At 43.1% G+C, this 23,238-nt stretch overlaps 1 protein-coding gene across 4 annotated transcripts in view; it reads right to left on the bottom strand.

Annotated features, from left to right (window-relative positions):
* Nucleotides 1-1,744: 1,744 nt before the first annotated feature.
* Nucleotides 1,745-23,238, bottom strand: part of NAT9 (N-acetyltransferase 9) — a 168,691-nt gene continuing 147,197 nt past the window's right edge. For all 4 annotated transcript variants that reach the window (XM_075846501.1, XM_075846502.1, XM_075846504.1 and 1 more), the window contains 4 exons: nucleotides 8,626-8,685; nucleotides 8,453-8,547; nucleotides 4,369-4,515; nucleotides 1,745-2,242 (listed from right to left, as the gene is read on the bottom strand). In XM_075846501.1, coding sequence (XP_075702616.1) covers nucleotides 4,369-4,515; nucleotides 8,453-8,547; nucleotides 8,626-8,685 — 302 coding nt within the window. In that variant the 3' untranslated portion in view covers nucleotides 1,745-2,242. The remainder of the gene's footprint in view (nucleotides 2,243-4,368; nucleotides 4,516-8,452; nucleotides 8,548-8,625; nucleotides 8,686-23,238) is intronic.

Here is a 23,238-nt window from a genome sequence, read left to right as displayed (position 1 = left end):
GGAGTAACTAGGCTACAGTGAAGCCACTCATCATTATGTCCTTTGAATATATCTTAGTGCAGGGGTCAGCAACCTTGGGCATTCCAGCTGTTGTAAAACTACAATTACCAGCATGCCCTCTCCAGCTGTTGTAAAACTACAATTCCCAGGATGCCCTCTCCAGCTGTTGTAAAACTACAATTCCCAGCATGCCCTGACAGCCTTTGGGTGGCATAATAAAACATTTAGCTGTCAGGGCATGCTGAGAGTTGTAGTTTCACAGCAGCTGGAGTGCTGAAGGTTGCGGACGCCTATCTTAGTGGATAAGAGTTCACTTAAAGAGGCTCTGTCTCCACATTATAAGTGCCCTATCTCCTACATAAGGAGATGGGCGCTGTAATGTAGGTGACAGTAATGCTTTTTATTTAAAAAAAACCATCTGTTTTCACCACTTTAGTAGCGATTTTAGATTTATGCTAATGAGTTGCTTAATGCCCAAGTGGGCGTGTTTTTACTTTAAACCAAGTGGACGTTGTACAGGGGAGTGTATGACGCTGACCAATCAGCATCATGCACTTCTATCCATTCATTTACTCCGCGCATAGGGATCCTTTTAGATCGCTATGCGCTGTCTTATACTAACATATTAACAATACTGAAGTGTTTAGACAGTGAATAGACATTCCACGGGATGTCTATTCACAATCTCTGCACTTCGTTACTGTTTCTGTGGTAGTTACAGCAGAGGAAGCGTAATCTCGCGAGATTACGCTGTAGATGACAGGTTACAACGAGATCACGCTTCCTCTGCTGTAACTACCACAGAAACAGTAACGAAGTGCAGAGATTGTGAATAGACATCCCGTGGAATGTCTATTCACTGTCTAAACACTTCAGTATCGTTAATGTGTTAGTATAAGACAGCACATAAGGATCTAACAGGATCCCTATTCGCTGCCTAAATGAATGGAGAGGAGTGCATGATGCAGATTGGTCAGCGTCATACACTCCTCTTTACAACGCCCACTTGGTCTAAAGTAAAAACACGCCCACTTGGGCATTAAGCTACTCATTAGCATAAATCTAAAATCGCTAATAAAGTGGTGAAAATAGATCGTTTTTTTTAAATAAAAAACACTGCTGTCACCTACATTATAGCGCCGATCTCCTTATGTAGGAGATAGGCCACTTATAATGTGGTGACAGAGCCTCTTTAGTACATCTGCATCGGAAAAAGCTTGCTCACAATGATTGGTTGCCTGGAAAAGCTAAGAGGGTGGGAAAGCCATTACATTCTGTAAAACATGTAGGGTCTGTACTCGGCAGGCTGACAGATATTAGTCACCTGTGTGCTAAAATGGATAAGAGTGAGGTAGAGGTACAAAAAAATATCACATACACCTTCAGCTCGCTGAGGAGGGATTGTTAGATGTAGCACAGCCAGAACCGTTGTGTTACCTGCAGATTTGGGGTGTTTTCCTTCCCTCTCCATCATTTCGGTTCATTTTCTCTCTGTGGGTGTGCTGGATGGACAGGCTTTTCCTGGCGTGGAGCTGGAGATCTGTGCCGAGCCCTACAGCTGAACTTTGCTGGTGAATTCCATCTTCTACTGCTGTGTGTCAAAGCACAGGTGACATTGTCCAGAAGTGTCCTAAAGCATGGTTTGTTTACACAGCCATCAATGATGGGAGTTATCCTGCTAGTAAACAGAATTACAATGAATCTAAAATACAGTGTAAAACTATTTCCAAAAACTACAAAAACGACAGCATACAATTTTTTATTTTTGTACTGCCATAAGACATAAAACTGGCATAGAACAGTTTAGTAACATGACCATATATTTCATATGCATAGCGGAAAAAAGTTTTCCAAATATTGATTTGTATAGTGCGTCCTATCCCAGCTATGCGATTCTCACGTAGAGGAGGAGTGGGTCCTGGTCCCTAACGGAAGAGGAGATGTGGCTTTCCATGTACAGTAACCTGTCCATTGAAACCAATGGGGGGCTGTGTAAACATGAGAGTCCCAGTCCATGCTAGAGGTGGCGCCACTTATCCAGTGAAATCAGAAATGCACTTGCATATTTCTTTAACCACCTCACCACTGACATCATGCAAATTTCCAGGTGAAACAAAATTCATTGTAAACCGTAAAATTGAAGATTGATTTGCTTTCTCTATGTAGCATCAGACAGATCCCCCGTATACCAGTAAGGGCACTGCCACAAGTAACCTCTTTTCTGCCTTGCAGGTTGTGCCCCCTAAAATAAAATAAAGAAATTGACTTTTACCACAGCATAATTTGCTAGAATCTTATGTATCAAGTATAAACACATGCATCTAAGAAGGATAGAGAATACCCTAATGCAGGGGTCCCCAACCCCCGGACCATGGACCAATACCGGGACGTGGATCATTTGGTACCGGGCCACGATATCATGTATCCACAGGGAATTCTGGGTGAAAAACCACACCAAACTGTGGGGCAGTTTTTCGCCCGGATTGTCTGCTGCATTTAGCAGGCCGGCCTCCTGGGATGACGTTTCATCCCATGTGACCGCCGCTATAGCCTGTGATTGGCTGCAGCGCTCACAGGGGCTGAAACGTCATCCCAGGAAGCAGGCCTGGAGGAAGAAACACAGACTTCTGGGTAAGTATAATATATTTTTTGTTTTCTTAGTTGCGTTTTTCACTGCGAACCCGCTGAAAAAAACCACAACTGCTATTTGTTGCGGGATTTACGTCCACATTGAATTCAATAGGGAAAACCTGCAACAAATGAGCAGCGTTTACGCAAATACATTTGACATGCTGCGGAATAAAATTTCCGTACCGCAGGTCAAATTTGGAGCGTGTGGATGAGATTCGTTCAAATCTCATCCACTTTGCTGCTATGGTTTTATTATGCTGCGGATTTTCTGCAACTAATTCCGTTGTGGAAAAACCGCAGTATTTACACAACGTGTGAACTGACCCTAAAAACTTTCTCATTTTTATTTCCATTTAATTGCAGTCTGCAGGGTGTTTTGTACTGCACGTGATCAGGTCTCCATAGCAATGCACTGATTTTGCCATAGAGCGCAATACTGTGATATTGCACTCTATGGCATAAGCGATCTAATGGTCGCAGGTTCAAGCCCCCTAGGGGGGCTAAGTAACAGTAAAAAAAAATCTTTAAAAAAAGTTTTTATTCAAATCACCCCCCTTCCCCTACATCACATAAAAATAAATAAACAATAAACAAACACATTAGGTATCCCCCACGTCCAAAAAATATTTATCCAATACAGTGAACGTCGTAGCAGGTTGCCACTTCAACCCCTCAAAAAATTGAATATAAAGTGATTGAAATGCCAGACATTCCCCAAAATTGTATTAATAGGTTTCCTAGTACATCGCACATAATATTAAATAGTACCATTTGAAAGTACAACTTGTCCGGTAAAAATTAAGCCCTCGTATGGCGAATGTGTCAACAAAAAATAAGAGTTATGACCTTTTGAAGGCGGGGAGGAAAAAACCAAAACATAAAAACGAAAATTAGTCCTGAAAGGGTTATTTTTGAAAAAAATATTTTTTTGTAATATAAACTAGTGCTAGGGCACTGTAATTTTATTCATATTTACAACATTCCTAAACATTTTAGATACATTACAATAGCATAAAAATGCTCTCAGATATCTCCTCTAAACCAACATCTCAAGACCCCCCCAGAAGAAAAAAAATAATAAATTATCAAAAAAATTAAAATAAAACCATAATTATACTATGTATGATATAATTAGGGTTACATTTCTACATAACAATATATCAGAGAGGAAAACTAATATTTGACTAAGAACCTGTTTATATTCTGGAGAGAGCAGATAACAAGGAGACACCTAAGGGTATGTGCACACGCTAGCTTCCTTTTACGTCTGTTCAGGAGAAAACAGCTCCGTAATTTCAGACGTAATTGCTCCTCCTCGCATTTTGCGAGGCGTCATTGACAGACGTAATTTGGAGCTGCTCTTCATTGAATTCAACGAAAAACGGCTCAAATTACGTCAAAAGAAGTGTCCTGCATATAATGTATATAAGAGTCCTGCACTTCTTTGACGAGGCAGTCATTTTACGCATCGTCGTTTGACAGCTGTCAAACGACGAGGCGTAAATGACAGGTTGTCTGCACAGTACGTCGGCAAACCCATTCAAATGAATGGGCAGATGTTTGCCGACGTATTGGAGCCGTATTTTCAGGCGTAAATCGAGGAATAATACGCCTCGTTTACGCCTGAAAATAGGTCGTGTGAACCCAGCCTTAGGTGTTTGGAAGGAAGACGTTTTGCCATCTGACTTCCAAACTTGGGTAAAAAAGTTGCCATGACTACAGTGTGCCAGCTCTCACCTAATGATGGGCATCAGATTCTCGATTCTGTTTCATTTCTCTATAAGATTCCACAGTTACTTGAAGTGAATGTAAAAGCCATTGCCGTTCTGTCTCGGTCACCTCCCAGTGCAGGGTCACCTCCTGAAATATTGAGCTACAGGACACCTGATAAAAGAGAGAACGATATACAGAATGACTGCAGATCACTGCATGTAAGCAATGTAAGTATATAAGTCCGCAGCAAATCCCGACCAAAAGTCTGCACCAAAAGGGTTTCATTTGGTGCAGATTATCGGACAAATTTGTCTCTGTAGAGAAGAAGGGAGGGGAAGGGATTAAAAAAAACAAAAACAAAAAACAAACAAAAAAAAAGCCCATATTCACCTCCCCTGGCGTTCTCATTCAGTCTCATTCAGACGCGTCCCTGCTCCCCCGTTTGGTCTGTGCTGCGGGCCTCCTGGGATGACCTTGTGTCTCATGTAACCGATGCAACGGTCACATGGGATGAAACATGATCCCAGGAGTCCTGCAGCACAGACAAGATGGGGTGGCAGGCGAGGCATGGCTATAGGAACGCCAGAAAAGGGGAATATAGGCTTTTTTAACCCCTTAAAGGGGTTGTCCAGGAAAAAACAAAAATTCTAAAAAGAGTCCCCCAGCCTTGGTTTGCCTTCCCTAATAGCCCCTATTAAACTTCTAACCAGTTTGTGTTTGATCTCCATCGTCACTGCTGCTATTGCTGTTTGTTTACATCCCTTGTTTCTGGGCCTGACTGTTTCCTGTCTTGTAACCCACCATACCCATGATCCCTTGCTGCATCTGAGGAGACAGCTTGCACCCCCCCCCAGCTATTTGCATACTGCCACGCCCCTCTATGTTCACAGGTCCTTCCCTGCTCTAATTCCAGGCAGCTCCCTCCCTGCCCACTGTCCTACACACTAATAATCATCATTATCCTTTGTGCCTCCATCTATCCCTGATCTAAGTACAGGCACCCATCTCCCTCCCCCACCCCTTTCACAGCCTGGTAAATGTAAGTCTGCCCACTCCACCTATGTCAGACATCTTGGTACACACAATCCAGCCAGCACATTTTCCTCACCTGCTGCTGGATCTGTTCCAAGAGAACCTGTATTAGGCCCTGTTCACATAGAGTTTTTTGCTGGCAGAAAATTATGCCCCAAAATTGTCTTGAAGTTTGAGGCAGATTTTGACCAGCCTGCATGCCGCTAGCCGCATTTTTTGTCCATGGCCATTGAGCGCCATGGGCAAAAACGCTCTCTCTGCTTCCCATTGATGTCAATGGGACGTCAGAGCTGTAAATGCCCAAAGAAGGGGTATGTCGCTTCTTTTTCCCGCGAACCGGTTTTACCACTCGCAGCAAAAAACCGCCTCCGCCTCACATTGAAATCAATAGGAGGCGGTTTCGGCCATTTTTTGGTGCGTTTTTCGATGTGGTTTCCGCGTCAAAACGTGTAAAAAATGTTCGAACATGCCTTCCCGAAAATGAAGCGACATGCCCTATCTTCGGGCGTTTACTCCTCTGACCTGCCATTGACATCAATGGGAGGCAGAGAGCGTTTTTCGATGCGTTTTTGCCTGCGCCGCTCAATGGCCGCGGGCAAAAAACGCTGTAAAAAACGTGGCAAACCGCGTGCAGGCAGATGAAAATCTGCCTCAAAATTCCAGACAGAATTTTTATGCTGAATTTTCTGCCTGCAGAAAACTCTTGTGTGAACAGGGCCTTACGGTGAAGCAAACACCAAACACTACTCCAAACAATGCTAAAACGTTGTTTTTTTTAAGATAGTTAACTATAAATGTATGTAAGGGTCTCTCACTATTATTTACACACACACACACACACACATATATATAAATATACTTACACACACACACACACACACACACACACACACACACACACACACACACACACACAGATCAAGCAATATAACCACATCCTGTTATTGATATGTATAGAGATTCCGTTTCGGATGAATTTTATTTGTACATTTTCTGCCACACAATGCCCTCTGTAGATAATGCCACACACTACCTTCTACAGATACTGCCACAGCCCCCCTGGGGGTTATGACAAACAGCCCCCCTGTAGGTAGTGCCACACAGACCCCCTTGTAGGTAGTGCCACACAGACCCCCTTGTAGGTAGTGCCACACAGACCCCCTTGTAGGTAGTGCCACACAGACCCCCCTATAGGCAGTGCCACACAGACCCCCCCTGTAGGCAGTGCCACACGGCCCCCCCTGTAGGCAGTGCCACACGGCCCCCCCTGTAGGCAGTGCCACACGGCCCCCCCTGTAGGCAGTGCCACACGGCCCCCTCTGTAGGCAGTGCCACACGGCCCCCTCTGTAGGCAGTGCCACACGGCCCCCCCCTGTAGGAAGTGCCACACGGCCCCCCCTGTAGGCAGTGCCACACGGCCCCCCCTGTAGGCAGTGCCACACGGCCCCCCCTGTAGGCAGTGCCACACGGCCCCCCTGTAGGCAGTGCCACACGGCCCCCCCTGTAGGAAATGCCACACGGCCCCCCCTGTAGGAAATGCCACACGGCTTCCCCTGTAGGCAATGCCACACGGCCCCCCCTGTAGGCAATGCCACACGGCCCCCCCTGTAGGCAATGCCAAACGGCCCCCCCTGTAGGCAATGCCACACGGCCCCCCCTGTAGGCAATGCCACACGGCCCCCCCTGTAGGCAGTGCCACACTGCCCCCCCTGTAGGTAATGCCACACGGCCCCCCCTGTAGGTAATGCCACATGGCCCCCTTGTACATAGTCACCTCCCTTCCTGTAGGGGACGGCTCCAGGAGAAGTCCTTCACTTCACTGTCCATATATGGACAGTGAAGTGAGGGACTTCTCCTGGATCGGAATCCTCGGCCACAGCGGTGGGGATTCCGCTTCAGAAGCAGTCCCTGACTTCACTGTGTCCATATAGTGACAGTGAAGGCAGGGATTTCTCCTGGAGCGGAATCCCTGGCCACATCGTTGGCTGCTGTGGCCAGGGATTCCACTTTAGGAAAAGTCCCTGACTTCACTGTCCATATATGGACAGTGAAGTCAGCAACTTCTCCTGAAGAGGAATCTCCGGCCGCTGTGTCCAGGGATTCCGTTTCAAGAGTAGGGGACCGCTCCAGGAAAACTCCCTGAAGTCACTGTCCATATATGGACAGTGAAGTCAGGGACTTCTCCTGGAGCATAATCCCCGGCCACAGCTTCGGCAACGCTGTGGCCGAGGATTAGGTATTCCTCCTCCTCCTTCTCACATGCGATTTTGGAGTTTTACATTTTGTTTTTTACGGCATTCATCGTGCAAATTAAATAACGCTGTATTGTAATAATTCAGACTTTTACGGACGCAGCAATACTAATTGTTTATTTTTTACATTAATTTAGAGGGAAAATGGGAAAACTTTTTTTTTTTTAACCCTACTAATAACTTTATCCATAAACTTTTTTTTTTTTTTTACACCATTTATGAGTCCCCCTAGGGTGCAGTGTGGCACTACCTACAGGTGGCTGTGTGACACTATCTACAGGGGGCATCTGTGAGTGCTGGGCTGATGGTCATTTTACTGTGAGTGGGGGGCTGATGGTCTTCAAGTGGTTTTCACCTCTGACCTTCAATTGAAATTAATAGGAGGCAGAAAAAACCTGTGGCGCTCGTTTGGAGTGCTTTTTGCCTGCGTCTTTTGCATTAGCTTCAATGGCTTAAAAAAACACAGACAAAAAAAACCCAAAAAAATAAGTCAAACAACGCTGTCAATTCAAAATCTGCGGCAGATTTTGAGGCAGATTTTTTCTGCCTTACAAAAAACGCTGTATGAACATACCCTAAGAATGTAGTGCTGCTTTTTAGCCGTTTTCTGTCTTTCTCTAAACAAATTTTGCTAGGGGTGCCCTGAGGAAATTTGTTTTTTTCCAGGGGTGCATCGAACCCGAAAAGTTTGGGAAACTCTGACTTACATAGTAGTTATACTTATAGGTGGCACTAGAGAGGCAGTTTTCTTTCTTCCAAAGGAGAGCTAATTTGCATGCAGCTCATACAAACACTCATATTACTTGCCACAGGGAAACACTCACCTCTTTGAAGTGCAATCTATTAAATAAATGAACACTTGTTAAGTTCTCTTGTCCTATTTTAGCCTGAAACGTAGAAATTCCCAGAGTAGTAGCACCTAGGACAGAAACAAGACTAGAGGTCAATTATGTTAAGTTCAAGCCTGTGACAAAACAGCAACAACTGCAGCACTCACCATAATACAACATGAGCCGAACAGACTCTACACCAAACCCTCTGCCACGGAACATGGGCTCTAGAATGTAAGAGAGGAGGGTAAGAGTTGAGACAAGACGTGGTACAATCATAACAATATAAACGCTCAATGTTGGGCCCCATGCACACGACCGTGCCCGTAATCATGGTTAGGAGTACGGGAAGACGACGGTCGGCCATAAAAATTAATGCGTCCATAATTACAGATAAAATCTACGGTCGTGGGGATGGGGCCTTACTCCTACTAAGTAATATGGAAACCTAATCTTATGAGCTTCAGACAAGTTTTATGTAGTCAAATCATTATATGTGTTTCTTGGAAGCCACCATTACAGCTCTCTGGTTTGCCACCAGCTTTCCCCGAACCCCATATTCACGAAAACAGATATAATTAATAGCTGAAAAGAATTTAGAGGTTAAAAGAAAAGTATTTGTATTCAAGGGGTTGCCCCACAATTAAATATTACATTTCTCGGTTAGATCAGGCAGGACATAATTTTTAAACTAAAAAAAAATAAAAATAAGCTTGTGTCTAGATATTGCTGTTACATACTTGTTACAGTGCCCCTGATGTTCTTAGGAGTCCTTCTTAAAAAGTCAGGAATTGTGACCTAATGTGACTAGTGTCAATAACAAAAAGCAGCTTCCTATTGGCGGACCTGCACTATAGAAGGAATCGCCAAGTCGCCCATGTCGAGTGGCACTGAGCACTTTAGGAGGACAATCTTAGATGGAATCAAAAGGGGACGCCATAACATTAAACCCACCGGCCTAATATTGTGTAGGTTCCCCTCCAGCTGCTAAAAAAAGCTCTGACCCAACAAAGGAATGGACTCCAAATGAACTCTGAAGGTGTTCTGTGGCATCTGGCATCAAGACGTTACCAACAGATCCTTCAAGTCTTGTAAGATACGAGGATTCAACTTGTTTTTCCAGCACTTCCCACAGATGCTCGACGATTGGATTGAGATCTGGGAAATTTGGTGGCCAAATCAAAACCTCTTTGTCATGTTTCTCAAACCATTCCGGAACAAGGGGGCATTATCCTGCTGAAAGATGTCATTAGGTAATACTGTTGCCAAGAAGGGGTGTACTTGGTCTTCAAAAATGGTTAGGTAGGTGGTATGTGTCAAAGTAATATCCACATAAAAGCCCCAGCAGAACATTGCCCTGAGAATCACACTGCCGCCCTCAGCTTGCCTTCTTCCCATAGTGCATCCTGGTGCCATTTTGCCAAGTAATCGACTCACCTGGCCATCCACATGATATAAAAGAAAACATGATTCAGGCCAATTTGTGGTACAGTAACTCTTCGGTGGGATTGGCCCAGATAGGCCAGCCTTCACTCCTCATGTGCATCAATGAGGTGCGCAATCTTGGGTGCCCATGAACCTGTCACTGGTTCTCTGGTTGTCCGTCCTTAGACCACTTTTGTTAGGTACTAATCATCGAAAACATCGCAATGTATCAGAGTACGGGCTCAATAGAATGTCTATGAGCGCTCACATGAGCACTTCTGCAGCTTAGTTTTAGCAATTGGTGGGGGTCTCAGTGCTCGGACCCCCACCAATCACAACTTCTGACATGTCACTATGACATGTCAGAAATTTGTCAAATGTTTAGTTACCCTTTAAGAGTGCGTTCACATATATCAGTTGTATCAGCATCAGTTTTTTTTTCTCCCTCAAGTGAATACAACCGATGCAAAAATGTATTAGCTGCCATCAGGCTTTTTCACGATTTTTACTACAAAACCATGAGTTGTCATAAATTTTTACCATCCGTTTTACCACAATGGTCCACAAAATGGTAGTCTAGGCTCTGAAAATGTGCCCCTGTACATAGTGCCACACAACCTCTGTAGGTAATACCGCAGTGCCCTCTGTAGATACTGCCACACGCCCCCCTGTATATAGTGCCACACACCCCCTGTAGTTAATGCTACATTTCCCTCTGTATATAGTGCCACACCCCCCGCTGTAGATAATGCCACGGTTCCCTTTGTAGATAGTGCCACAGCTCCTGTAAATACCACAGTGCCCTCTGTTGATAGTGCCACACCCTGTATATAGTGCCACACCACCCCCAGTATATAGTGCCACACATGCCCCTGTAGATGCCACACAGCCCTCTGTATATGCCACACAGCCCACTTGTAGGTAGCGCCACACAGCCCCCTTGTACGTAGCGCCACACAGCCCCCTTGTACGTAGCGCCACACAGCCCCCTTGTACGTAGCGCCACACAGCCCCCTTGTACGTAGCGCCACACAGCCCACTTGTAGGTAGAGCCACACAGCCCACTTGTAGGTAGCGCCACACAGCCCCCTTGTAGGTAGCTCCACACAGTCCCCTTGAAGGTAGCGCCACAGCCCACAGTCCCCTTGAAGGTAGTGCAACACAGTCCACAGCCCCCATGTAGATAGCACCCACTCCCCCTAGATAGCGCCACTATAGCTCCCTGGAGGAGCGAAATCCCCCTGGATTCTCCTGGCGAGGAATCCCGGGTCAGAGCTGTGTACGGGGATTCCGCTTCAGGAGTTGCCCCTGATGTCACTGTATATATTTGCCATATGGCCATACAGGGAATCCGCTCCTTCAGGGAGCTAGTGGCGCTAGTAGATAGCAGAGAAATGAGATACCTCCCTGCTCTGCTATAGTGGTATCGCTGCCACTGTAGCAGCCGCAGCAGCTGCTAGCGGCGCCGCCTGCCATGGGGGATCCTGTCCCCCATCCCAACGGGCGCCCTCATGCCCGGTGTCGCCGCTAGCAGCCGCTATGGCTGCTACAGCTGCAGCGACGCTACAGAGTGAAAAAGCGGCCGGGCAGAAAGGCGACTGCTGAGTCGCCGGGCCCGGGCGCTTCTGAAACAAGCAGGGGAAGGGAGCCTGCTGTGGTGATGCGCCATGTGCAACGGCACAGGTCGCACACCTCTAAGGCCGGCCCTGGGTGGGAGGGTAGTCGTCAGGGTCTCTGCCTGGAGCGGAATCCCCGGCAATGCTATAACCGGGGATTCCGCTCCTAGCTCACATCCACCTTCCCTCCGGGTGCTGCCGGAAGGTGGATGCGGCAGCACCCCACGTTCATCCCGCCACCATTAAAATAGATAGGATACGGTGCCGGACATCCCTTGGAGCCCAAAACCCTGCAGGTAACGTTTTTAGATCTGGCTCCCAGGGAGGCCACAACTGATGTCCTCCGTGCCAGAACAGATCCCATAGAAAACTATGGGATCCGTTCTAGCATCAGTTTGCCTCCGACTTTTGTTCAACACTCCGGAGGTAAACTGAAGTGGACGCCGGAGATATGAGAACGGCTCCTAAGTGAAGCAAAAAGGTTGTGACAGTTGTAGGTTATCCACAGGGTGTATAAAACTCCATGTGTTATTCCGAGCAGGTATTCGTTCTGATTCCAATTACCCGAGATCTATATCAGGAGGGGAAGACATTCTGCACTTGTAATGGAACTGCCTGATATGACATACTTACTGGTTGGTAATACTAAATTAAATTAATATGGTTTATCACGTCACAGTACCCAGAGATCAAACCGAGGAAACAGGAGAACTGGCTATTGCGCGCTTACTTTATGTAACCAGAAAATCACTTGCTATGTATTGGATTTTGAAAACCCACCAACACGTAGAAAATTTAAAGGGAGAGTAAAAACCCCCATTTAAATAGAAAAATGAGTATACGCTAAATGAGGCCGGCCACATCAGTATGAAAAAATCTGGTCTCCATTGTAACACCCTGCAGGCCTAGCATCGCCTCTCCTTTTCAAAAAGAAAATAGTTATCACTGGTTAACTGGATTATATTAAATGGATTGTGCTGGTGCGCTTAAGGGCTTACTCGGACGAGCGTGTATCACGTCCGTGTGACAGCCGTTAAAACAATGGCCGTCACACGGACTCATTTATTTCATTGGGGCCCTTCACATGACTGTTGTTTCAACGGAGTGCGTGAAGGGTCCGTGAAAAAAATAAGACATATCCTATTTTACTGCGTGTCACGCATCCCTCCATAGACTGTAGTCTATGGGGGACTCGTGACAACGTGCCCTGCACGGGTACACCTCGGATGTGAAAAACTGCAGTTTTTCAACTCCGAGGTTGTGACGCTCGTCTGAACGTAGCCTAACACTACAAATGACCTGCTTGTATTGTTTATGGTGTGCTGTCTATATGTAATAAATAAAACATGCTCTTTATAGGGAGAGTATAAACCATTTAATTCAAGGAATTGTCAATTTCCAATCTGTATGTTATGACTCACATTTGATGGTAATTTAAATATAACTTTTAGGATATGTTCACACAGAGTTTTTTGCAGGCAGAAAAATCTGCCCCAAAATTCCTTCAGGAATTTTGCCCTGCTTGCATTTTCTTTGCGGCTTTTTTTCAGCCACGGCCATTGAGCGCCGCGGGCAAAAAACGCAGTGAAAAATACTTTCTCTGCCTCCCATTGATTGAGATGGAACCACGGGAAGAAAGAGCATGTCGCTTTTTTGGGCACGGTTTCTGCGTCAAAAACAGCGCCAAAAACTCAGTGTGAACTAGCCCTTATCCACAGTAAACTACTTTGTTGCAATTGTAATTATTTTTGTTGACAATTTAGAGAGCATCTGCCATCAGAAAACCACTTCTCTGTCAGTCCCCTGGATACTGAGTTGATTGTCGAGAGAAGCTGCAATGGAAATAGAAATGGTCGCTCCGAATGTAATACATGGCTGCTCTTATCAGCTGATTTCCCCTCTGGCTAATAGATGGGGTTCCAAATGGGGACCTCCCCCCCCCTTCTATAATGTCCATATGCCAAAAGAGATCAAAGTTTGACTTATTATGTAATCTAATGATAACCACAGCAGTTTCCTGGCAATGACTAGTAGTGGGGGTGTTGGACTTAAAGGGGTTGTCCCAAGTTGACTCAAATTTTTTTTTTTAAACATTCTAAGCAGGAAATGAATTTTAAAACATTTGCTGTTAAAAAAAATTTAAAATTCATTTCCTAAGTGCCTTTTTTTTACACTTGATAACTCAGCAAGTGCTGGTTATCTTTTCTAAAAAGGGGCGTGAGCGGCTCGATGTCAATCAAGCCGCTCCGCTCTGCAGTGTGCGCGCTCCCGATGTTGCTAGATACTGTAGTTCTAGCAACATCGGGAGAATGTTCGTCTCAAGCGGGCATGGTAAGCCCGATTGAGACGAACTTACCGTGAATGTCAACAACACTACACTACACTACACTACATTCACCCCGTTTCGGCAAACAACTTCTCCCCCACCCTGTCACTACATGTAATGTTTGTAGCCGCCGTACCGGTGCTGCATCAGCACCCGGCGAACAACTAAAAATATATAAAAAAAATAAACTCACCTAAGACGTTCTAACGGCGCTCTGAACGGTCCCGTCACTTGCCATCTTCCCTCTTCTTGGCGCCGCTCGCATTCATAGTAACAATGCGTTGTGGCGCAGATGACGTAATCATATCAGGCACACGTGATTACGTCATCTGCACCCACCGCTCTGTTATTGTGAATGGGAGAAGAAAAGTGACGGGACCTTTCAGCTCTTCGTGGGAACGTCTTAGTGAGTTTATTTTTGTATGTATGTTGTCATGTATGTGTATATGTGCATGTATGTTTTCTTGTATGTATGTTGTCCTGTTTGTATGTGTATATGTGCATGTATGTATGTATGTTGTCATGTTTGTATGTGTATATGTGCATGTATGTTGTCATGTTTGTATGTGTATATGTGCATGTATGTTTCCATGTATGTATGTTGTCATGTATGTGTATATGTGTATGTATGTATGTATGTTGTCCTGTTTGTATGTGTATATGTGCATGTATGTATGTTTTCATGTATGTATGTTTGCATGTATGTTTGTTTGCTTGTATGTATGTTTGCTTGTATGCATGTATGTTTGCTTGCATGTATGTATGTTTGCTTGCATGTATGTATGTTTGCTTGCATGTATGTTTGTATGTATGTTTTCTTGTATGTATGTTGTCATGTTTGTATGTGTATATGTGCATGTATGTGTATGTATGTTTGCTTGTATGTATGTTTGCTTGTATGTATGTATGTATGCTTGTATGTATGTATGTTTGCTTGTATGTATGTTCTCATATTTGTATGTGTATATGTGCATGTATGTATGTTTTCATGTATGTATGTTTTCTTGTATGTATGTTGTCATGTTTGTATGTGTATATGTGCATGTATGTGTATATGTGCATGTATGTTTGCATGTATGTATGTTTGCTTGTATGCATGTATGTTTGCTTGTATGTATGTATGTTTGCTTGCATGTATGTATGTATGTTTGTATGTATGTTTTCTTGTATGTATGTTGTCATGTTTGTATGTGTATATGTGCATGTATGTGTGTATGTATGTATGTTTGCTTGTATGTATGTATGTATGCTTGTATGTATGTATGTATGTATGTTTGCTTGTATGTATGTTGTCATATTTGTATGTGTATATGTGCATGTATGTTTGCATGTATGTATGTTTTCATGTATGTATGTTTTCTTGTATGTATGTTGTCATGTTTGTATGTGTATATGTGCATGTATGTTTGCATGTATGTATGTTTTCATGTATGTATGTTTGTATGTATGTTTTCTTGTATGTATGTTGTCATGTTTGTATGTGTATATGTGCATGTATGTTTGCATGTATGTATGTTTTCATGTATGTATGTTTGTATGTATGTTTTCTTGTATGTATGTTGTCATGTTTGTATGTGTATATGTGCATGTATGTTTGCATGTATGTATGCTTGCATGTATGTTTGCTTGTATGTATGTTTGCTTGTATGTATGTATGCTTGTATGTATGTATGTTTGCTTGTATGTATGTATGTATGTTTGCATGTATGTATGTATGTATGCTTGCATGTATGTATGTTTGCTTGTATGTTTGCTTGCTTGTATGTTTGCTTGCTTGTATGTATGTATGCTTGTATGTATGTATGTTTGCTTGTATGTATGTATGTTTGCATGTATGTATGTATGTATGTTTGCTTGCATGTATGTATGTTTGCTTGCTTGTATGTTTGCTTGCTTGTATGTTTGCTTGCTTGTATGTATGTTTGCTTGTATGTATGTTTGCTTGTATGTATGTTTGCTTGTATGTATGTATGTATGTTTGTTTGTATAAATGTCTGTATGGCCATGTATGATACTGTCTGCCCTGTATCTAAGCCAACTTTGCCGCAGGCTTCTATACATGGTATAACAGTCAGTATCACACATGAAAGTGAAACTAAGCCTACGACATGTTTTATTTAATTTTTTTTTTTTATATTTTTGATTTTTTACAGGTTTGGTGTTTGGACTACGTCGGTTTCGAGGACTACTTAGATGACGCTTTTTTATTTCATCAATAAAATGGTTAATGAGGGTTGTGTTGGGGGTGCTTTATTTCAATAAAATATTTTATCTATATCTTTGTGTTTTATTTTCAAGTTTTATTACTATCACTTTAGTAATGGCCGCTGTCTGAGTGACAAGGTCCATTACTAAGGGGAGGCTTAGTGTTAGCCGGTGCAGAGGCTAACACTAAACACCATTATTACCCCGGTACCCACCACCACCAGGGGTGCCGGGAAGAGCTGGGTACGATCCAGTACCCGACCATCTATTGTGATGGTCGGGCTCCGGGGCGGCCGCAGGCTGGTATTATGAGGCTGGGAAGGGCCAAAAACAGTGGACCTTCCCACCCTTGTAATGCTAGGCTGCTGCTGCTGTGTTGTATCTGGCTGGTTATAAAAATGGGGGGGACCCCACGTCATTTTTTTTTTATTATTTATTATTTTTATTAAAAAGACATGGGGTTCCACCCAATTTATCATAACCAGCCACATACAACACAGTGTTATTAGCCTGGGAATGTACTAAGCCAGTGGCCCCTCCCACCCGTGTAATGCCAGACTGCTGCGGCCTTGTATATGGCTGGTTATTAAAAATGTGGGGGACCCAACGTCTATTGTTAAATTTAGAAAAAAAACGACGTGGGGGTCCCCCACATTTTTATAACCAGCCCTATACAACACAGCAGCAGCAGCCTAGCATTACAAGGGTGGGAAGGTCCACTGTTTTTGGCCCTTCCCAGCCTCATAATACCAGCCTACGGCCGCCCCAGTAGCCGACCATCACAACAGATGGTCGGGTACTGGATCGTACCAAGCTCTTCCCGGCACCCCTGGTGGTGGTGGGTACCGGGGTAATAATGGGTGGTTAGTGCTAGCCTCTGCACCGGCTAACACTAAGTACCGCCTTAATAATGGACGCTGTCAATCAGCCAACTGCCATTATCTAGGCACTAATAAAGTTTGAAAAAAAAAGACAAAGACAATTTTTTTTATTGAAATAAGAAATCCCCAACAAAACCCTCGTTAACCATTTTATTAAAATTTTCAAAAAACGTAGATCTACGCAGTAGTCCAACTAATCGAAAGACGTAGTCCAATCGGTACATCAAAATCTGCAACAACATTAAAAAAAAGTTATCAATGTGAACAATACCGATACTTATACTCACCTACACACACACACACAAACAACCACACACAAACATATACACAAACACATAAACACACACCCATATATTACACAAACACACACATAAACACATACACACAAACATGTACACACAAACACACACATACACATGTACACAAACACACCCATATATACACAAACACACATATAAACAAACACACAAATATACAAAAATACACACACATACACACAAACATGCACAAACACACCCATATATACACAAACACACACACACACACACACACACACACACACACATATATACACACACAAACACATGTACACAAACACACCCAAATATACACAAACACACACACAAACATATACACAAACACACCCATATATACACAAACACACATATACACACAAACATATACACAAACATATGTACACAAACACACCCATATATACACATACACAAACACACACATATACAAAAACACACACACACACACACACACAAACATATACACACAAACATATACACAAACACACCCATATACACACACATACACAAAAATATACACAAACATATACACATACACACAAATACACCCATATATACACTCACACATAAACACACACACACACACATATGCACAAACACATATACACAAACACACCCATATATACACAAACACACACACATATACACAAACACATGTACACAAACACACCCAAATATACACAAACACACATACAAACATATACAGAAACACACCCATATATACACAAACACACATATACACACAAACATATACACATATACACACAAACATATGTACACAAACACACCCATATATACACAAACACATACACAAACCCACACATATACAAAAACACACACACACACACACAAACATATACACACACAAACACAAAAATATACACAAACATATACACATACACACAAATACACCCATATATACACTCACACATAAACACACACACACACACACACACACACACACACATATACACAAACACACCCATATATACACAGACACACACACACACACACAAACATATACACACTTACCTTTAGCGGAGCGCAGACTTCTCCTTGCGACGGGTGCCTTTCCACTGCATCTTCTGCGCATGCGCCGAGAAGCGCCGAGATGCGCGTTCACGAGCAAATGACATCCTCTGCTCCGGACGCAGAGGATGTCATTACGCATGCGCGGCCACCGCTAAAGGTAAATAGCGGTGGCCGGGAACCTAGGCAACGAGCAGAATACAAAGAGGGACCGACCGCAACTTCAATCAAGAATAGCAAGAAAACGACATCGCTGGACGACGGACAGGTAATTAGAATTCTTCTTATTTTTACATGGGGGAGCTTTATAGCTCCATTTATCAACTTGGGACAACCCCTTTAAAGGGGGTATTTCATTTTTTTGGTGATGTATAACATGGCTGCCTGTCCTTAGGTGATGTATAACATGGCTACCTGTCTGTAGGAGATGCGGTCATGTTGTTAATGAGTTTACTTAGAAATTTTTTTAAAAATAAACTACTTTTAACCTGCTAGATACCTGGATAGTGTTGATTAAATGCCAGGGGTCACATGACTGATGCCAAGTTTACTTCTATTCAGTTAGCCCATGGATGCATTACACAGGACTAATCTTGGCTATACTATTTAAATATAATCACAGAACTGACGAATAAGCCATCAGCAGCTAGAACGTTAACCCTATTGAGGTCAATTTAAACAAGTAGTCACAGGAAGACCATCAATATAAATCGTAACCTTTAGAGCGGTCATGAGGATGTTAATCAGGTGTCTTCACCTATACAAAAGACAGCAATTCCAACAGCACTGTAAACGTAACCTAACTACATGTATAAGGGTGTGATATACCACATGCAAATTGTTACTAGAACCGTTACTACTTGCGGTTCAGGGGTAAATAGTGGGTCTGGTATGCCACTAGGGATATCCAGGTCAGGTTACCAATGCAAAAAAGAGAAGACCTGTCAACAAGGCCAAAACCCTGTCCTTTTACCCTCAACTAGTGCCACCCACCGACAGCCCTATTAGACGGGCTACAGACAGTCACCCTCACGTGCATCAATAACATGTATGTTTGAGGATCCTTCTCCTAAATTCTCTTACGGTTTTGCCAACATATCTCAAATCGGATATACACAAACAGATGTAGACAATTCCTGAAGTTTTGCAGTTAGAGAAGCCCCTGGCCACATGGACTCTCAATATACGGATCACTGTACATAGAACCAGTCTGAATAAAAGGACAAGCCTTACAGTGGCCGCATGGGAATGAGCCTTTACTTCCATTACTCTGTCACCATTACTCCTCCCTGTTCTTTAAGTTATTGTGGGCTGTTATGGTAACATGTTCTTTAAATCAGGGGCTCCCTAAACCCCGTTCTCCCTTTTTCGGCTCCCGCTGCTTCCCGGACAATTCCTAGTTAGGTGGTCGGGAGTTATGGAAACAGCCGAGTGCTCGCTGAGCTATGCTGTTTCCGTATCTTCCATAGAAGTTAATGGGAGTTACTGAAACAGCGTAGCATGGCTCAGCTGTTTCCGTAACTCCCGACCACCTAACCAGGAAGTGGCCGGGACGCAGCGGGAGCCGATTTAGGGGGCCCCGTTCCAGAGATAGGTGCAGGACTCAGAGGTGGGACCCGCATCTATCGGACATTTATGTAATATCCTGCGGATATGCCATAAATGTCAAAGATGGGAATGCCCCTTTAAGTAATGTTTAGTATTTTGTAATAATGTTCCATACACCTGAGGCCTCCGAGTCATATGTACACACTGTACGAATGACCCCATTCGGTTTTATTTGTGGTCAGCTTGATTAACCCCTTCAGGACTGAGCGTGTTTTGGCCTCGTGGACGAAGCCAATTTTTTCAAATCTGACGTGTCACTTTATGTGGTAATAACTTGGGAATGCTTTTACCTATCCAAGTGATTCTGAGATTATTTTCTCGTGACATATTGTACTGTATGTTAGTGGAAAAATGTGATCAATAAAATCACCAAAAACCACCAAACGTTAGAGAAAATTTGCAAAAATTAGCATTTTTCTTAATTTAAATGTATCTGCTTGTAAGACAGATAGTAATACCACACACAATAGTTACTAATTAACATTTCCCATATGTCTACTTACTAGATTGGCATCGTTTTTTGAACATCCTTTTATTTTTCTAGGTCGATACAAGGCTTAGAACTTTAGCAGCAATTTCTCACATTTTCAAGAAAATTTCCAAAACCTATTTTTACAGGTACCAGTTCAGTTCTGAAGTGGCTTTGGGGGCCTTATATAATGGAAACCCCAATAAGTCACCCAATTTTAAAAACTGCACCCCTTAAAATATTTAATACAGCATTTAGAAAGTTTCATAACCCTTTAGGTGTTTCACAGAAATTAAAGCAAAGTAGAAGGGGAATTTACAAATGTATTTTTTTTGTCGGAAAATCCATTTTAATCAATTTTTTTCTGTAACACAAAAGGTTTTACCAGAGAAACGCAACTCACTATTTATTGCCCAGATACTGCAGTTTTTAGAATTATCCCACACGTGGCCCTAATGTGGTAATGGACTGAAGCACAGGCCTCAGAAGCAAAGGAGCACCTAGAGGATTTTGGGGCCTCCTTTTTATTAGAATATATTTTAGGCACCATGTCAGGTTTGAAGAGGTCTTGTAGTGCCAAAACAGTGGAAACACCCCCAAAAAGACACCATTTGGCAAACTACACCCCTCAAGGAATTTATCAAGGGGTATAGTGGGCATTTTAACCCAACAGTTCTTTTGCTGAATTTAGTGGAATTAGTCCGTAAAAATGAAAATCTAAATTTTTTCCAATAAAACTTAGAAATGATCAGTTTTTTCAGGGAATAAAGAAGAAAAAACGGCCCAAGATTTGTAAAGCAATTTCTCCAGATTACGGCAATACCCCATATGTGGTAATACACGGCGGTTTGGACACACAGCGGGGCTCAGAAGGGAAGGAGTGCTATTTGGCTTTTGGAGCTCAAGTTTACTCAATTGGTTTTCGGGTGCCATGTCGCATTTGTAAAGCCCCTGAGGGACCAAAACAGTGGACACTCCCCAGAAGTGACCCTATTTTGGAAACTACAACCCTAAAAAGAATCTAGGGGTATAGTGAGCATTTTGATCCCATAGGTTTTTTGCTGAATTTAGTGTAATTAGGCCGTCAAAATTTCTATTGTTTTTTATTTTTTTAGGGTGTTCACCGTGCACTATAAATTACATTTAATTTATTCTGTGGGTCGATGCGATTATGGCGATACCATATGTATATAGGTTTTTTATGTTTTACGGTGTTTGCACGATAAAAATCACAGTTTTAAAAAAATTATTTCGTTTTTGTGTCGCCATATTCTAAGAGCCACAACGTTTTTATTTTTCTATCAGGAAAGCTGTGTGAGGGCTTGTTTTTTGCGGAACAAACTAGTTTTTATTGGTACCATTTTTGGGTACATGCGACTTTTTGATCCCTATTTATGCAATTATTTGGGAGCTGAAGTGACTAAAAATAGCGATTCCAGTATAGTTTTATTTATTTTTTTATGGCGGTCACTGTGCGGGATAAATTACATTATATTTTTATAGTTCAGGCCGTTACGGACCAAGTCCTCAAAGTCATCTTCTGTACCCGACCAGATCACCAGAATGTCATCTATATATCTCGCCCACATAGCTATGAACCTAGTCCACTCAGTATTCTCGTCCGAGAAAACAAAACTTGTCCTCCCACTAGCCCAGGATCAAATTTGCGCAGGTGGGTGCACATGGGCTTCACATAGCAGTGCCCGAGCTGGTGGAAAAATTTACCATTAAAGAGAAATTAGTTATTGGTGAGGACATATTCAATTAGTCGTAGTGCCAGAAGATTATGTTAGCTACTCCTGGTGTTTAAAGAGGCTCTGTCACCAGATTTTGCAGCCCCTATCTGCTATTGCAGCAGATCGGCGCTGCAATGTAGATTACAGTAACGTTTTTATTTTTAAAAAACGAGCATTTTTGACCAAGTTATGACCATTTTCGTATTTATGCAAATGAGGCTTGCAAAAGTCCAAGTGGGTGTGTTTAAAAGTAAAAGTCCAAGTGGGCGTGTATTATGTGTGTACATCGGGGCGTGTTTACTACTTTTACTAGCTGGGCTTTCTGATGAGAAGTATCATCCACTTCTCTTCAGAACGCCCAGCTTCTGGCAGTGCAGATCTGTGACGTCACTCACAGGTCCTGCATCGTGTCGGCACCAGAGGCTACAGTTGATTCTGCAGCAGCATCAGCATTTGCAGGTAAGTAGCTACATCGACTTACCTGCAAACGCTGATGCTGCTGCAGAATCAACTGTAGCCTCTGGTGTCGATGTGTCCTCGCTCGTCTGACACGATGCAGGACCTGTGAGTGACGTCACAGCGTGATCTCTGGAGAACACGGCTGTGTCTGCACTGCCAGAAGCTGGGCGTTCTGAAGAGAAGTGGATGATACTTCTATACACAACGCCCAGCTAGTAAAAGTAGTAAACACGCCCCGATGTACGCACATAATACACGCCCAGTTGTACTTTTACTTTTCAACACGCCCAGTTGTACTTTTGCAAGCCTCATTTGCATAAATACGAAAATGGTCATAACTTGGCCAAAAATGCTCGTTTTTTAAAAATAAAAACGTTACTGTAATCTACATTGCAGCGCCTATCTGCTGCAATAGCAGATAGGGGTTGCAAAATCTGGTGACAGAGCCTCTTTAAATAGTAAATAGCTGCTTCTAGGCCTTTATCATGTGGAATTGAACTATATAGGGCCTCCACATCTATTGAGGCCTGACATATGGTAGGTTTGTTCACAATACCATCCAATTTATTAAGAAGGTCAGTGGTGTCCCTGGTGTAAGATGGAAGTGCAAAGACAAAGGGCCACAAGTTTTGTCTATATACGTGCCTATTCTGTGTAAGATTGCCCATCCCAGATACAATCAGTCTACATTTAAGGGGTTCCAGCCCTTTGT

This window comes from Rhinoderma darwinii, chromosome 13, assembly GCF_050947455.1.
Source record: "Rhinoderma darwinii isolate aRhiDar2 chromosome 13, aRhiDar2.hap1, whole genome shotgun sequence".
In the NCBI taxonomy this organism is placed as follows: Eukaryota; Metazoa; Chordata; class Amphibia; order Anura; family Rhinodermatidae; genus Rhinoderma; species Rhinoderma darwinii.
The sequence above is the reverse complement of the archived record's forward strand: the minus strand, read 5'-3'. Positions and strand labels throughout refer to the sequence as shown.